The sequence below is a fragment of the Ranitomeya imitator genome, chromosome 7, assembly GCF_032444005.1.
Source record: "Ranitomeya imitator isolate aRanImi1 chromosome 7, aRanImi1.pri, whole genome shotgun sequence".
NCBI lineage: Eukaryota > Metazoa > Chordata > Amphibia > Anura > Dendrobatidae > Ranitomeya > Ranitomeya imitator.
The window spans coordinates 55,432,466-55,449,890 of record NC_091288.1 but is presented as its reverse complement, the minus strand read 5'-3'; the positions used below and the strand labels follow the sequence as shown (position 1 = coordinate 55,449,890).

Genomic DNA, 17,425 nt, shown 5'->3' with positions numbered 1-17,425 from the left:
TCCTCCAGACGCAAAGAATGCCCCCTTGTGCCCGTCACCTTCCTTGGTATAAACAGATCCTCAGCGAGATATTTGTATTGTCCCCTTATATACTTATACATGGTTATTAGATCGCCCCTCAGTCGTCTTTTTTCTAGACTAAATAATCCTAATTTCGCTAATCTATCTGGGTATTGTAGTTCTCCCATCCCCTTTATTAATTTTGTTGCCCTCCTTTGTACTCTCTCTAGTTCCATTATATCCTTCCTGAGCACCGGTGCCCAAAACTGGACACTGTACTCCATGTGCGGTCTAACTAGGGATTTGTACAGAGGCAGTATAATGCTCTCATCATGTGTATCCAGACCTCTTTTAATGCACCCCATGATCCTGTTTGCCTTGGCAGCTGCTGCCTGGCACTGGCTGCTCCAGGTAAGTTTATCATTAACTAGGATCCCCAAGTCATCTTTCCCCATCTCACTCTACCCCTCCACAAGACCTATCCATCAATGGCTGCTCACTTTCCCCAGTCCCACACGCTCAGTGCCTCGGGGTTATCCTCGACTCTCCCCTCTGTTTCAAGCCACATATCCAAGCCCTTGCCTCCTCCTGCCGACTCCAAGGCAAAAACATTTCCCGGATCCGTACATTCCTTGACCAAGAAACTGCAAAAACACTAGTGCACGCCCTCATCTTCCATCTTGACTATTGCAGCCTCCTACTCTCTGGCCTCCCCTCTAGCACTCTGGCACCACTCCAATCTATCCTACACTCTGCTGCCCAATTATTCCACCTGTCTCCCCGTTATTCCCCAGCCTCTCCTCTCGGCCCTTCACTGGCTTCCTATTGTCCAGAGGCTCCAGTTCAAAACCCTAACTATGACATACAAAGCCATCCACAACCTGTCTCCTCCATACATCTGTGACATGGTCTCCCGATACTTACCTACACGCAACCTTCGATCCTCTCAAGATCTCCTTCTCTACTCCCCTCTTATCTCCTCTTCCCACAATCGCATACAAGACTTCTCCCGTGCTTCCCCCATACTATGAAACGCTCTACCACAACATATCAAACTTTCGCCTACCATGGAAACTTTCAAAAGGAACCTGAAGACCCACCTCTTCCGACTAGCCTACAGCCTGCAGTGATCCTCAACCTATTTAACCACCGCACAACCTGCCCTACCCTCTTCTAGTGCATCCTCACCCATCCCCTGCAGACTGTGTGCCCTCGTGGGCAGGGTCCGCTCTCCTTCTGTATTTGTGTGTGCATTTTATTGCTCATGTTGCTTGTATTTGTCTATATTTGCCCGTATTTCACTTGTAAATCGCCATGGAATAAATGGCGCTATAAAAATGTATAATATACATATGTATGCGCACACACACAGCTCGGCTGCATACATATGCACACACACCGCTCTGCAGAATGAAAAGTACATATATATGCGCACACATAATGCCGCATACACACACTTCTGAATATATATATTGCACTGGATCCGTCGGAAAATAGCGGTCCGTCATACAGAGAAAACGTTCACTGTAACGATTTTTGTGCACGTCTGGGGGGGAAGAAAAAAATAAATAAATAAATAAATAAGTCAGCGACGCATCCTGCGCTGTCCTTCATCGGCTACAATGGAAGCCTATGGACGCAGGATCCGTCGCTGACCGTCACACACTGGAATCCAGCGACGGATCCAGTATTCATATTCATTCTCTCTCACATCATTTTACTACACCACAATGGACCCCAGAAAACGGAAGTGTGAAAGTAGCCTTAGAAAGGCATGTTACAGTTACAAAATACGGTGTAATTGTTTTTACAACTTTTTATTTTTTTTTTAATTAGAATAATACACTGGAATACTTATCTTTTCTAATAGCTGACAGTTTTTTGGGTGCTTTATAGCTCACTGGTCACTATGACTATCTAATATATAAAGCTGTATGTATGTATGTATGTGTGTATGTATGTCCGGGATTGGCATCTGAACCGTCGCAGCTACAGCCACAAAATTTTGCACAGTCACACGTCTGGACCCCGAGAGCGTCATAGGCTATGTTGTGAGGTGAAATTTTAACCCCGCGCTTTCCAATTCACCAAACAATTTTGCCCCTATCTACATAATGGGAAAAAAGTGAAAGGAAAAGTGTTGGAGGAAAATTGGCAGCTGCCAGATGTGAACAAGGGGAACTTAAAGAATGAGAGCAATGGCGCCAAAGAGTATATACCGTACAGTTGCTAAGGTGGGGCCCCGACATGGGATACTCACCACATACGGAGATATGAACACACACACAAAATGCGCCACACACTACCACGTGCTTGAACACATATACCACCCTCAGCACACATTTCACCACACATACACCAACCTCGCCACATAAAAGTCGAAACACAAAAGTCGCCGCGCAAAACTCGCCACATGCAAAACTAGGCTCACGCAAAACTCGCCACACGTGCAAAACTCACTTCATGGGAAAACTCGCCACACGCAAAACTTGCACCCGCGGAAAAATTGCCACATGCACAAAAGTTGCAACACATGCAAAAGTTGCCTCACACAAAACTTGCACATACTCAAAAGGCACCACACATAAAACTCGCCATGCGCAAAACTTGCTGCACACAACTTACTACACTAACCTGTCACATGCAACTCGACACACAAAAAGTTGCTACACGCATGTCGCCACACAAAACTCATCTCACAAAAGTCGCTACATGCATGTCGCCACACGCAACTCAACACACACAACTTGACACTCGAAACTCGCCCTAGAGCACACACAAGTCTGGTATTATCCTTCAAAAATAAAAATCTGATTAATAAGCAGACAAACTACAAGAGCAACAAATATACCATATAGGAAATACGCCAGCTGTCAGTCACATGACCTGTCTATTATGTGTATGTGTGAGCTAATATATACTGCCAGGGGGGAGGGTTTCCTGTTGGCTGGGGATTTATCAGGCTGCCAATTTAGCTTACAAATACTGAGGTAAAAATACTGACCAAATAACGTGTGAACGAGGTCTAATACAGGAGGAGATGACATACAGATATATACTATGTACAGGGGAGATAACACACAGGTATATACTATATACAGGAGAGATGACACACAGGTATATACTATATAGAGGAGGAGATGACATACAAGTATATACTATATACAGGAGGAAATGACACAGGTATATACTATATACAGGAGCAGATGACCTACAGGTATATACTATATACAGGAGGAGATGACATACAGGTATATACTATATATAGGAGGAGATGACAAACATGTATATACTGAGGTGAAAATGAGAGGTGTGAGGTGAAAATGAAAAGGTGTGAGTGCAAAATGAGAGGACTGAGGGAAAATAGTGGAGTTATCGGAAAATGACAGATGTGAGGTCGAAATGACAAGTGTTAGGGGGGAATGAGAGGAGTGAGGGGGAAAATAAGAGGAGTGAGGGGGAAAATAAGAGGAGTGAGGGGGAAAATAAGAGGAGTGAGGGGGAAAATGAGAGGTGTGAGGGAGAAAATGAGAGATGTGAGAGGGAAAATGAAAGATGTGATGGGGAAAATGAGAGGCGTGATGGGAAAGTAAGAGAAGTGAGGTGCTATAACTAACCACAGATATTTACTATGCCCAGGCAACGCCGGGCTCTTCAGCTAGTTATACTATATAGTGGCCGGATTTAGTGCCAATAGATTGCACCAATATTGATTATCAGCATCTCTATTGAGAGAGAGAGAGAGAGAGAGAGATCTATCTATCCTCTCCTCCCATGTACAATTGCTATGTGCACCGTGCCTTGAGATATATTTAATAGGTCGAGGACTGGCAGCGAATAGTGATGGGCGAGGAGTGGCAGCGAATAGTGATGGGCGAGCATGCTGGGATAAGATGTTATCGGAGCATGCTCATGTGCTAATAGTCTTTGGGGTGCTCGAATACCATATTTGAGTCCCCGAGGCTGCATGTCTCGTGGCTGTTCGATAGCAGCAACACATTTAGGGATTGCCTAAAAAACAGACAATCCCGGCTGTCGAACAGCCACAAGACAAGCAGCTGCGGGGACTCAAACATAATATCCGAGCCCACGGAAGATACACTGTTAGCACCACAGCATGCTCAGATAACACCTTATCCCAGCATGCTTGTTCATCACTAGTAGCGAAACATAAGTGGAAATTTATATATATTTTTAACCATCCAACATGTCTGGCTTCGAGAATCAGCAAAACATTTTCTCTTACACCCTTGTCGATCACTTACAAGCATTCCTGCGAGTTTCAACCGCGTCTGTGAGGACAGGCAGTCTGGAATAAAGAGAGACTTTCAGATTGCAGGAAACTCTGCACACATTCACAATATAACGTCACCTTAGTAAAAAAATGCCATGAACAGGCTGAAATGCGCTGGCAGGACTGATTCTACCATTCTGGGTTTGCTATATGTGTAGGCCCTGGTCAATTATTACATGAGCAACCAACATGGATTCCACATAAGAGCCGGTGTGCAATGTGCCAAATGAATGGAAAAGTGCGTAAAAAAAAAAAAAAAAATTCTAGATGAGGGTTGCAGGTGTTGCGCTAAAGAGGACCTTCCTTTAGATCAAAAGTGGCCAGTTTTTACTTTTATTTTATTCCTCCCGCTTCAGAGTACTTCGTTTGGGTTTTATTTTGTAAACCGCCATACAGGTCCAGAGAGATCCGCCTTTTTATTTTGTGCTAGTTTTGATCTTTATAAGGGGGTGCGGCTCTCAGATCCTCCAGGGCGTGTCATTAGGCTGCTCTGCATAATTACCATGTGAACCACACCCCCGAGTAAAGACCCCTCCCCCCAAAAAAAATGGGATCTCTGGACCTGTACAGTGGACTTAAACCCAAGACAGGGACTCAGGGGAGCAGTGAGAATAATATAAGAGCAAACGGCCCACTTATGCGTTTATAGATCTGTAATAATGACTGCTGCCATCCATTCGGCTTTTGTGACAGCACCATGGAAATTACATACAGGTGTGCCAAAATTAAATTTTTTTTTATTCTTTGAGACTGATCAAAGAAAAGCTGATAACCGTTCTAATTTATTGCCCAGCAGGGATCTCAGGACAGCTATGCCATCCAATCCTTGGACACCACACAGTTACAGTCGCTATAATGTTATAGTTTCTTTAGTACGTCATGTGAAATATAGCATAATACGTATGCGTGTGTATTATAAATCATCTCTGTCCCAGGAGCTCAGCCATATCCTCCCTTCTCATCCTCACCGTCTTAACAGTGAGGAGAACATGTTTATTTAATGGAATTGTTCCTTTAAAAGGGTATTGCCATCTCCAAGAAACCTATCCTAACATGTAAGGGGTGTAATAAAAAATAATCTCAAATACCTCCAATTAGAAATGTAGTATAGTTCTTTTAATTTGCCATGTCTCTTTCCTCATGTGCAGGCATTTCAGGACCTCAGGTATCCATGGTTACGACCATTGAAAAATAGGGATTTTTGTGTACTCACCGTAAAATCCTTTTCTCCGAGCCACTCATTGGGGACGAGAAAAATGACAGATAGCTAGTTGCTAGTGGTTGTAACCAAGGATGTCTAAGGTCCTACAATGCCTGCACAGAAAGACAGTGAATTTGAAGAACTATACTACATTTCTAATTGGAGGTATTTGATATTACACCTACTATATATTGGGATAGGATATTGGAGATGGGAATACCCCTCTAACGTAAAAACAAACAAAAAAAATTGTCATAAGTCTTTCCCTTAATGACTTGCACTAAATTATAGCTCCCCCCCCCCCCAATCGCTGTATACATTTTCAGCAGTGTGATTGGCTGGTATAGGTGACTTTGCTGCGTACCGTCTGCAATTTTTAGAAGCCTGAATGCATGTACAAACCGCTCATAAGTTTCTCTCCACCTTGCAGGCGCAGCACAGAGGCTTCTGCTGAGTTACAGAAGGTAACAGAGCGGAGATACATAAGTGACTGAGTGCTGCAATTATACCCAGTGCTACAGCCCGTGAACCTGGAGACACCATGACGAATGCATATTGTATGAAGCGATTAGGTTACCTCCACTGTCAGCGCAGAATGTAATTAGCCAGCCGACTCCTGATGCAAAGGAATTTTCTATAGAGCTTCTGAAATTACCTATTCAAAAAGATAAAATTGCCAAAAAAAATACATAAATTGTAAACAACCCTTGTAGTATTTATACACATAGGCGATCACTTCTAGACCAATCGCCAGAATGTGGCACTTCTATGAAGGAAGCAGTGCTCCGGCTTGTGCAATGCAGCTGCCGAGTACCAGTACCGCTCTTCATCATCTCCAGTAGTTCCACAGATTTCATCAATCTAGTATTCAGGTGAATAAGTGGTAATTCCCATCTCCAAGATCCTATCCCAATATGTAGTAGGCAGAATAAAAATAATATTAGCAAATACCTCTAATTAGAAATGTAGTCTAGTTTTTCTGATTAGCTATGTCTCTTTCCTCACGTGCAGGCATTGCAGGACCTTAGGTATCCATGGTTATGACTACTAGAAACTTACTATATTAGTGGTCGTAACCATGGATACCCAAGGTCCTGCAATGCCTGCACATGAAGAAAGGCATAGTTTATTAGAGCTAGACTACATTTCTAATTGGAGGAATTTGTTATAGGGAACCCGTCAGGTCCCCCATGCCCTCTAACCCAGCACCATACACTTATGTATCAGTAAATGTGCTGCCTAACCAACCCTGTATAAAGTTTTAGGTAAAAATTAAGAGTAAACAAACATTTATATTGTCCCAGTTTTTTATGCCAATTAGGGCTTTCACTAGTCAATGGGCCCCACAGGGGCATTATAACAAGGAAAAGGGGATGACTTGTCTGGGGCAACTAACAGCCCATCAATTAGTCAAAGCCCTAATTAGCATAGAAAACTGGGACAATATAAATGCTTTTTAATCCTAATTTTTATCTTAAAACATTATACAGCGCTGATTAGACAATTTATTGATACATAAGTGAATGGTGCTGGGTTGGAAGGCATGGGGGACCGGACAGGCTCTTATTATTACACCTACTCTAAATTGGGATAGATCTTGGAGATGGAAACACCCCTTTAATGAAAGCAAACTGGATTAAAGGGAATCAGTCAGCAGCTTTTGCTACCTCATCCAAGAGCATAATGAACAGGCAGAAACCCAGATTGTAGTGATGTGTCACTGGGCTGCTTAATGTAGTTCTATAATTACTGTTTTATCAGCAGAAAATTTATCACGAGAGGACTAATAAACCTGCTTCTATGTAGACCAACACCACCCAACCACAGATTGGCTGTTTTCTGCCTATGCACAGTGTACACAGAAAGCTGGCCATCATGTAACCCCAGAATAATGCAGCATTCACATATTCCTATTTTACAGCTAATGTGACAGCTGCAACTTGCTTGTCCTCAACTAACAGCCTCACTACAATATATGAAGCTGTTAGTTCAGGTCAGGAGACCCATGGTCAGGACACATTTTGCAGCCATAATTGAGACTGAAAATATAGCCGAGTCAATGCACTGTAAGTGGTCACATGTACATAGGAGGAAAAACACTAATGTGGCCAGTATATGACGGTCATTCTGCATTTTCAACATTTTTTTTCCCTCTGCCCCTCTAATTTTCAGTAGTCCTAGATCTGGGGGTTGGAGACTAGCTGCTATGAGGTCCCCTATATACAGTGCACAGATGTGTGGGATACATTCCTGTTCTCCATACACTGCCTGTTCTCTCACTCTGCCAAACACTCCTCCCCCCATAGACTAACAGGAGCTGTAATCGGATAGCTCAGTGAACTGGAAATACATCTTACTTTTACAAGTCAAGGCAACCAGTGCCAGAGGCAGCAAAACAACCCCAAACATCTTTGAACCTCCACCATATTTGACTGTAGGAACTGTGTTTTTTTATTTATAGGCTAGGCCTCATTCGATTTTTGTGGTTTAGTGTGACATTATGACCAACTTGTCTTTATCTGTTTTTTTTGTGTTGTTCCAATACACACAAAGGAAATAAACCTGTGTATAACAAAAATGTGTAATTGCCATAATTTTCTGAGAGAAATACTTCACTTTCTGGACCAATTTCAAAGGTGCCAACACTTTCGGCCATGACTGTACACCTTATCAATGAAATTGCAAAAGAAAGGAGGAAAAGACATGGAGTTCAGAAAATATATATATATATATATATATATATATATATATATATATATATATATATATATATATATATATATATATATATATATATATTGTCTAAGGGTCACTTCCGTCTGTCTGTCTGTCACGGTTATTCATTCGCTGATTGGTCTCGCCAGCTACCTGTAATGGCTGCCGCGACCAATTAGCGACGGGCACAGTCCGGAAGAAAATGGCCGCTCCTTACTCCCCGCAGTCAGTACCTGTCGCCCGCATACTCCCCTCCGGTCACCGCTAACACAGGGTTAATGCCGGCAGTAACGGACCGCGTTATACCGCGGGTAACGCACTCCGTTACCGCCGCTATTAATCTGGTGTATCCCCAACTTTTTACTATTGACGCTGCCTATGCGGCATTAATAGTAAAAAATGTAATGTTAAAAATAAAAAAACCTGCTATACTCACCCTCCGTAGCAGCTCGCGCCGGCCGCCATCTTCTGTTGCAGGTTCCGGTGGCAGAAGGACCTGCTATGACGTCACAGTCATGTGACCGCGACGTCATCACAGGTCCTGCGCTCATACCAACCCTGGGACCGGAACCTGCCGTGGACTGCAAGGGCTCCCTCGGAAAGGTGAGTAATCTGAGTATATGTTTATTTTTTATTTTTTCACCTGTGACAAACCTGGCTGGGCAATATACTACGTAGCTGGGCAATATACTACGCGGCTGGGCAATATACTACGCGGCCATGCATATTCTAGAATACCCGATGCGTTAGAATCGGGCCACCATCTAGTTACAGGATCAATAGACAAGTTACTAATATGCAAATGAAGCAAAAATGGAAACAAGTTTTTCAAAATATATAAGTGCATTTGTTGCTGGATGTAGCGCTCATGCTCGATGCTAAATAAATCGAGACACTGAACATTTTGTTTTAATTTTTCTCATCATTTTCAAATCATTAACATGTCTATCAATCCTGTGATTTCCATTATTCCACAACTTGTTGTACTTGGAAAATGTTGAGGAGCGTGTGTTACAAAGTTTCTTGTATTTGGCTGTACAATTAATTTATGCAAATGTTTGTTAGAACAACAGTGAACACTGAAGGTAAAGAAAAGGAAGGAAAAAAAACAGGATTTTTGGTTGCTTACCGTAAAATCTGTTTCTCGGAGCCTTCATTGGGGGACACAGGAACCATGGGTGTATGCTGCTGCCACTAGGAGGCTGACACTATGCAAATAAAAAAGTTAGCTCCTCCTCTGCAGTGTACACCCCACCGACAGGAAGCAGGATATTCAGTTAGTGAGAAAGCAGTAGGAGAAGCAACATGTAAAAGAGAAATAATAATATAATAATAATAATAATAAACTTTATATAGCGCCAACAAAATCCACGGCGCTTCACAGATTAACAGATTCAAACACCCAAAGAGTGTTCAAAGAACTCAAACGTAACCAGTAAACAGAGCTGTTCAACTTGGGAGGGTGCTGTGTCCCCCAATGAAGGCTCCGAGAAACAGATTTTACGGTAAGCAACCAAAAATCCTGTTTTCTCTATCGCCTTTCATTGGGGGACACAGGAACCATGGGACGTCCCAAAGCAGTCCCTGGGGTGGGAAAAACAGACTTCCATCAGGTCCGAGGATTCATCACTGCCGCCTGCAGGATCCTTCTGCCCAGGCTGGAGTCCACCGTAGTTCGGCGAAACGTGTGGATGGAAGACCAGGTTGCCGCTTTGCAAAGCAGTCAGCGAAAGCCCTGTGACTTACCGCACCGGAAGCGCCGACTGCCCGGGTAGAGTGAGCCTTCATCTCAGGAGGGGGCCCTCTGTGCTTGACCCGGTAAGCTTCCAAAATTGCCGTTCTGAACGAGCGAGCAATAGTCGCCTTGGAAGCCGGCAGGCCTCTACGCACGCCATCAGGGATGGCGAAAAGAGAATCCATCTTTCGAAAAGCGGCCGTGCTAGCCAGGGAGATCCTCACTGCCCTGACGAGGTCCAGTCTGTTAAACGATCGCTCCAGAGGATGAGTCGGAGCTGGACAAAGGGAAGGTAGAACGATGTCCTCATTGAGGTGGAAAGATGAAAACCATCTCGAGAAATGGAAGGAAGGCGGAGGCCTGGGACCACCTTGTCCTGGTGGAAAATCAAGAAAGGAGGTCGGCAGGAAAAGGCCGTCAACTCAAAAACGCGGCGGATCGAAGAGATGGACCTGAGAAAAGCCACCTTCCGAGATAGAACTGACATGGAAAACTCCCTGAGAGGCTCAAAGGGGGGAACCCCTAAGAACAACAACACAACCTTTAAATCCCATGAATCCACAGAGGCCCTGTACGGAGGGACAGCGTGGACTACTCCTTGAAGGAAGGTCTTAACCTGTGGCTGAGAAGATAAAGTCTTCTTAAAGGGAAGAAGAGCGCAGGAACCTGGCCCTTTAGGGAACTGAGAGCGAAGCCCGAATCCAGTCCTGCCTGAAGGAAAACCAAATGGAAGGCAGGGAAAAAGGACATAGGTGACAAGTAGTTGGACTCGCATCAACAAAAGTAAGCCTTCCAGGTACGATAGTAGATCCTGGAAGAAGACGAAGGCTTCCTAGCCTGGATTATAGTGTGACTCATCCGGCCCGAAAGGCCGGACGCTCTTAAAACTGTGGAGTCCACAGCCACGCCATTAAACTGAGCGACCGATAATTTGGGTGGCAGATTGGACCCTGAGACAGCAGATCGGGTCTGTTTGGAAGGCACCAGGGGTGTCCGCGAGAAGATTGACGATGTCTGCAAACCAAGACCTCCTGGGCCAATCCGGGACGATCAGAATGACCGGCACCCATCCCACCTGATCTTTTTCGACAGCTTGGAAAGCAAGGAAAGGGGTGGGAACCGATAGGGGAGCAGGAACTGCGACGAAGGAATGGCCAAAATGTCAACACCACTGCGAGAGAATCGCGGGACCTTGGGACGATCCGAGGGACCTTCCTGCTCAATCGGGACGCCGTGAGGACCACCTCTGGAGTCCCCCTACAAAGAGCAATCCGATAAGAGACCTCCTGAAGTAAGGACCATTCCCCTGCCACGAGGCCCTCGCGGCTGAGGAAGACGGCGGCCAAAATGTCCACGCCGGTGACCTGCACTGAGGATCTCACCAGGACCGTTGACTCAGTCCAAAGGAGGATCCTGGAATCTCGGCCAAGGCCAGAGAACTCCACGTCCACCCCTGGTGGTTGACATATGCCACAGCTGTGTCATTGTCTGTCTGGGTTCGAATTGGCAGGCTGCTGAGAATCCTTACCCAGTGAAGGAAAGACAGAAAGAAGATCCGGAACTCGAGGACATTGATCGGCAGAGAGTACTCCTGTGCCGACCAACAACCATGAAAAGAACAGGTGACAAAACCCCACGCCTCCGCCGAGAAGGCTGGCGACCGTCGTCACCACCTGCCAGGAAACTGGAAGGAAGGATAAGCTGGGAAGGATCTGCTCTGGGATAAAAGCAGAGACCTCGGTCACCAGTGGAGGAACCGTTTGATCCCGGTAGAAAGACGGATCGGACGATGCAAGGAGAAGACAGACCTGTCCTCCTGTGATAGGATAGACTGCTGAAGAAGTCTTGAATGAAACGGGCGAAGGGAAAAATTGCTTCCGGTGTTGCAACCAACCTCCTTAGGACCTTTATGGTCCATCAGAAAAGAGGGGAGCCGAGAACCCTGGAGCAACAAGACGGAACTTCTTCCTATTGACGAGCCACCGCAACGGCTAGAGTGTCGGGAAAGAGGGATAGACTTTCGGGAGCCTGAAACCGAAATTCCTGAGCCTCCATGGAAGTGATTACTGAACGAGGGAATATCATCCTGAAGTGTCTCAGACGAAACTTCCTGTTCAGCAATTTGAGATCCGCACTGGGACGAACCTTGTCGTCCTCTTTCAGTACAAGTAGGTTCGAAGAGAAGCCTGTGAACCGTCCATTCCTGTTCAGGGACGGGAATGTTACCCCGGATTTAAGGAGGGAAACGATGGCTGTAAAGAAACCCAGGACTAGAACGGGGTCTCTTGGAGGTTGGGATTAGAGAAAACGATCCCAGGACCGTGAAATTAATCTATTTCGTCTCCAGAGGATACAAGTTCCCTGGCCCATGCGTTCTCTGTTGAGGAAACAAAGACGTCCCTGGGGAACAGGAGAACGGCTGCCCGGCCTAGGAGACGGGCTGGGGCCTAGTCGTGGGTCCTGCCTAGGTGGAATTCCCAGTCCTGTAGAGTCCACCTTAGGAGTAGCGGGAACGCCAGGAAGGAGTGAGTCGAAGAATACCTTCTTCTCTTAACGTGCCTGTGGCCTCTGCTATTGCGAAAAAGGGGTCAGATGCCGTGAAAACGACGAAAGAGAGGGCCGAAAGGACCGAAGTTGCTGCCTAAGAAGAGAACTGGTGCCACCAGTGGCGTCCTTGATAATTTAGTCCAGCTTGGAACCGAAAAGACGTGATCCTTGAAAAAGGCAGGCTCGTAAGGGACTTCTTGATGACCCTTGAGCCAAACAGCAAGTAATCTGGGTGGCAACTTTCGCCAGCCAGTCTGGTGGAGCTCCGGCTTGAATTCCCCAACGGAGTTGTTTAGCCCCTTTGGATAGACTTCGAAACCCAAATGGAAGCGAAAGCCGGGCACAGGGATGATGCGGCAGCTTCGAAAACCGAATTCGCGAAGGACTCCATGATCTTATCGATGGAATCTGTCAGATTCGCCCCACCGGACAGAGTGAGGACTGTGTTGGTGGCAAGTCTAGCAGTCGGCGGATCCACAGAGGGAGAGGTCGTTCTCTAACGCCTCTCGTTCCGGTTGGCAATGAGATCCGGAGGAAGGAAATATGAGACTCCAAGACGCTCGTCTCTTTGAGAACGTCTGGTCGAATTCTCTCTTTCTCTGGCCAGTAGCTCCTCGAGTCAGGATGAGGAGCGAATGCCTTGGGAGGTAGTTTAGACCGTCTAAACGAAACCGCCTGATCTGCAGGTTCCGTAGAGGTATCTTTGATGCCACAGGTCAGAATGGATGCTCCAATGAGGCTTTGAACCATATCCCTCATGCTATGATTTGGTTCAACTTCGGCCCCAAATTATCCTCCGAGGCCTCGCCTGACTCCGGGGAGGGGATCAGGAGGAAGTCGACCACAGAGAAGGACCGTGGGGCGAGATGGACCGAGAAGAGAACTCAGACCGGCGTTCCCGTCTGGATCTTTCGCGGCCTGCATGGAAGACTCGGACGGAGCTTCTAGTGACCCGCTGGCTACTACGGAAGTCTGCAGGGGCAACTGATCGAACACGGACACAAGGGTCTGGGACACCCGTGTGAGATCCGCTACTGATAGAGATAGAGGGGAGGCCCAGCCTGGGGAGGGGACTTCGCTCTGAGGCGGAGCAGCAGGGGAGTCTTAGGCTGTGAACATAATGTGGGTTGCTGCGGGCCTGCCTGAGGGAAGCTTGGGGTTACAAGACGAACCCTGAAAGTGTTTCAGTAAGGCACAGGAAAAAGTAGGAGGCCGGAAGAGACCACCTTTAAAATTAGCCCAAAGGGGCCCCTGAGGGAAATGTATGGAGAGTAGGGGACGGGGGTGTCTGTGCAGAGGTACTCACGGCAGACGCTGCGGTTTCCGGATAGAAGGCTGCACGGCTTGGAAGATGCTCCTCAGGAACGATAGCCCCTAGGAGAACAGGCAGACACATCTGATGCACTCTCTTGTCCGATGTAGCTTGCCTGCAGGCCAGTGGGGAGTTGTGAGGACGCCAGAAATTTGCGCTCTTAAGATGGGCGAAGAAAAATGTTCCTGGCACAGAAATAAGTATCTGTGGCTGCCTGGGAGTGGTGGGCGGGCTTAACCGCCAGGCCAGGAGCACCAAGATGGCGGCGGTGGGCGGAGCTTGCCGTGATAATCGGGCGGGAGAAAAGCCCGCTCGAGAGAGAGGAAGTGGGAGGGGACGCGGCGCCGGAAGTAGGCCCCGGGAAAAGCCGGGGCCTAAATTTGAGGCCGGTGGCCGCCAGGAAGGGCCGCGGTGGCGGGAACATTGCAGACGCCGGGAAAAGCGGCGCGGTTGCCTGCAAGGCTGCCGCGCCGCGGCAAATGGGCACGGTGTGGCCGGAGGAGGAAGCCGGGGCCTAAATTTGAGGCCGGTGGCCGCCAGGAAGGGCCGCGGCGGCGGGAAAAGTGCCGACGCCGGAAAAAGCGGCGCGGTTGCCTGCAAGGCCGCCGCGCCGAGACAAAAGTGCACAGTGTGGCCGGAGGAGGAAGCGGCGCAGTGCCAGCAAAGCCGCCGCGCCAGAAGAAACGGTGCCTCCGTAGAAAACGGCGCGGCTGCCAGCGGGCAGAATAGTGCGGCCGTAAGAGGGAATCGGCGCGGCTACCAAAGGCCGCCGCGCCGGGGCAGAAACAGTGCGGCCGCAGGGGAAAAGAGGCAGCGGCTGCCACACAGCCACCGCACGAGGCCAGAGCACAATGCGGCCAGGGGAAAAAAGGACAGCGCAGCCGCCTGTAAGGCCAAGAACAGCGCGGCCGCCATAGCGCGGCTGCAATGTGAATGGGACGAAGACCCCCGCCCCATGTGAAAATGAAAAACCAGCCTGGAAAAATATCCCAAGGGACCCCCAAATGATTGCCCTGGAACTGAGGAAGGACTCAGAGGTACTGGAATACTCACCTAAAACATCCCACGCCGTCCTTACTAACCTCATTCTGGGGAAAATATCAGACGTCCATGGAGCTGATGGACGTCCTCGTCTCCTCCAACCGACAGGCTCTGGTGGGCGAGTGGGTGGGGGACGGAGCCAGGACCGGACTTCTGAGCACGCTTGTGTGCTAGGGTCTTGGTCCTGCTGTGGGATCTATGAGGATACGGGGTGGCACGCCGTACTCATAGTCCGCATTGTGGGACTACAGGTGTGACTGTTCACCCTGTATCCCTCCAGGAAACCTGAAAAGGAACGACGCACATTGAGGTAGATAAGGGTCTAATGAAAGACCCGTGTCCACCTCCTACTGACACTAAGCTAAACTGAATATCCTGCTTCCTGTCGGTGGGGTGTACACTGCAGAGGAGGAGCTAACTTTTTTATTTGCATAGTGTCAGCCTCCTAGTGGCAGCAGCATACACCCATGGTTCCTGTGTCCCCCAATGAAAGGCGATAGAGAAAAAAAAACTAACATATACAACAAAAGTAGCAACCTGGGAAGAGCGTGAAAAAGAACTGACAAAATGAAGGTGTATATTAAGAAAAAATAAATAAGTCGACCCCCCACACAGCATCATCTGACAGAAGGTAGACATTCATTTTAGAAAAGTTATGGCTTAGTTACTACTGTACGTTACACCATTACCTGACAATAACTCTGTTACAGCACTTGAAACATACTTCATGGCAAAATTTACCAAATTCTCCTTTGAGCGGTCCCCAAAGTACTTGACTGGATTCTGTAAATTACATAAAAATACAAAAAAAAAAAACCCTGAATGTTTTTTTTAAATTTTAAATGGGAAATAGACATAAGCGGGTAGAGATTGACTTTACGTAAAATCTGTATAAAAATAATTTGCAAACTTCATAAAAAGCTTCCAACATATTTTACAAAAATTCCGGAAATTTACTGCTTGAAAATCTTAACCCCTTCACCCCCCCACCAGTCTGTTTTCACCCTCCTGACCAGGCCAATTTTTTTCACTTTTCGAACAGTGTTTCTATATGAGGTCCTAGCTCTAGAATGCTTCAACATAACCAAGCGATTCGTGGAATATTTTTTCGTGACATGCACCATTTATGAAAAAAAATAGAACATTTGACAAAAAAAAGAAAAATTTGCGATTTTTCAAATGTTGACATTTTATGCCCTTAACCCCTTCAAGACCTTGCCGTTTTCAGTTTTTTTATGGCCATGTGAGCGCTTGTTTTTTGCGGGACAAGTTGCACTTTTGAAGACATCATTGGTTTTAGCACATCGTGTACTCAAACGGGAAAAAAATTCCAAGTGCGGTGAAATTACAAAAAAAAGTGCAGTCCCACACTTGTTTTTTGTTTGGCTTTTGTTGCTAGGTTCACTAAGGCTACGTTCAGACTAGCGTTGTGCTAGTGTGCGTCGGGTTAGCGTCGGGCGACGCAGCGGCGACGCACGCGTCATGCGCCCCTATGTTTAACATGGGGGACGCATGCGTTTTTGTTTGTTGCGTTTTGCGACGCATGCGTCTTTTTTGCCGCAAGCGTCGGACCAAGAAAACGCAACAAGTTGCATTTTTCTTGCGTCCGATTTTCGGCAAAAAACGACGCACGCGTCGCAAAACGCAGTGTTTTTGCGTGCGTTTTGCCGCGTTTTTGCGTGCGTTGTGCGTTGCGTCGCCGGCGCACAACGCTAGTCTGAAAGTAGCTTAAATGCTAAAACTGACCTTCAATAAGGTGCACACGTTGCGGATTTTGCTGAGGATCCGCAGCAGCTCTGCAGCTGCGGGTTCGCAGCAGCTTTCCATGCGTTTACAGTACAGTGTAAACCTATGGAAAATGCAATCCGCAGTGCCCATGCTGCGGAAAAAAACGTGCAGAAACGCTGCGGGTTACATTCTGCAGCATGTCAATTCTTTGTGCGGATTCCGCAGCAGTTTACACCTGCTCCATAATTGGAATCCGCAGGTGTAAAACCATAGGTGGAATCCGCATAAAATCTGCGGTAAATCCGCAATAAATCCGCAGGTAAAACGCAGTGCCTTTTACCTGCGGATTTATCAAATCCGCTGCAGAAAAATCTGCAGAGCTAAAAACTACGTGTGCACGTACCCTTCTGATTCTCCAGGTCATTACGAGTTCATAGACACCAAACATGTCTAGGTTACGTTTTTAAGTGGTAAAAAAAAAAAATTCCAAACTTTGCTAAAAACAAAATTGCGCAATTTTCCCCAATACCTGTAGCGTCTCCATTTTTCGTGATCTGGGGTCGGGTGATGGCCTATTTTTTGCATGCCAAGCTGACTTTTTTAATGATACCATTTTGGTGCAGATACATTCTTTTGATCGCCCGTTATTGCATTTTAATGCAATGTCGCGGCGACCCAAAAAAAAAAAAAAAGTAATTCTGGCGTTTCAAATTATTTCCTCGCTACACTGTTTAGTTATCAGGTTAATGCTTTTTTTATTGATAGATCTGGCGATTCTGAACGCGGCAATACCAAATATGTGTAGGTTTGAACTTTTATATTTTTTTTAAATTTTTTTTTTACTTTTGCCAT

At 46.6% G+C, this 17,425-nt stretch overlaps 1 protein-coding gene across 1 annotated transcript in view; it reads right to left on the bottom strand.

The window, feature by feature from the left end:
• The window catches only part of DNAJC10 (DnaJ heat shock protein family (Hsp40) member C10), a 61,244-nt gene that overhangs the window by 20,973 nt on the left and 22,846 nt on the right, over positions 1–17,425 (bottom strand). Inside the window, exons 7-9 of the mRNA XM_069733241.1 lie at positions 15,535–15,628; positions 6,073–6,150; positions 4,266–4,309 (exon numbers count right to left, since the gene is read on the bottom strand). Coding sequence (XP_069589342.1) covers positions 4,266–4,309; positions 6,073–6,150; positions 15,535–15,628 — 216 coding nt within the window. The remainder of the gene's footprint in view (positions 1–4,265; positions 4,310–6,072; positions 6,151–15,534; positions 15,629–17,425) is intronic.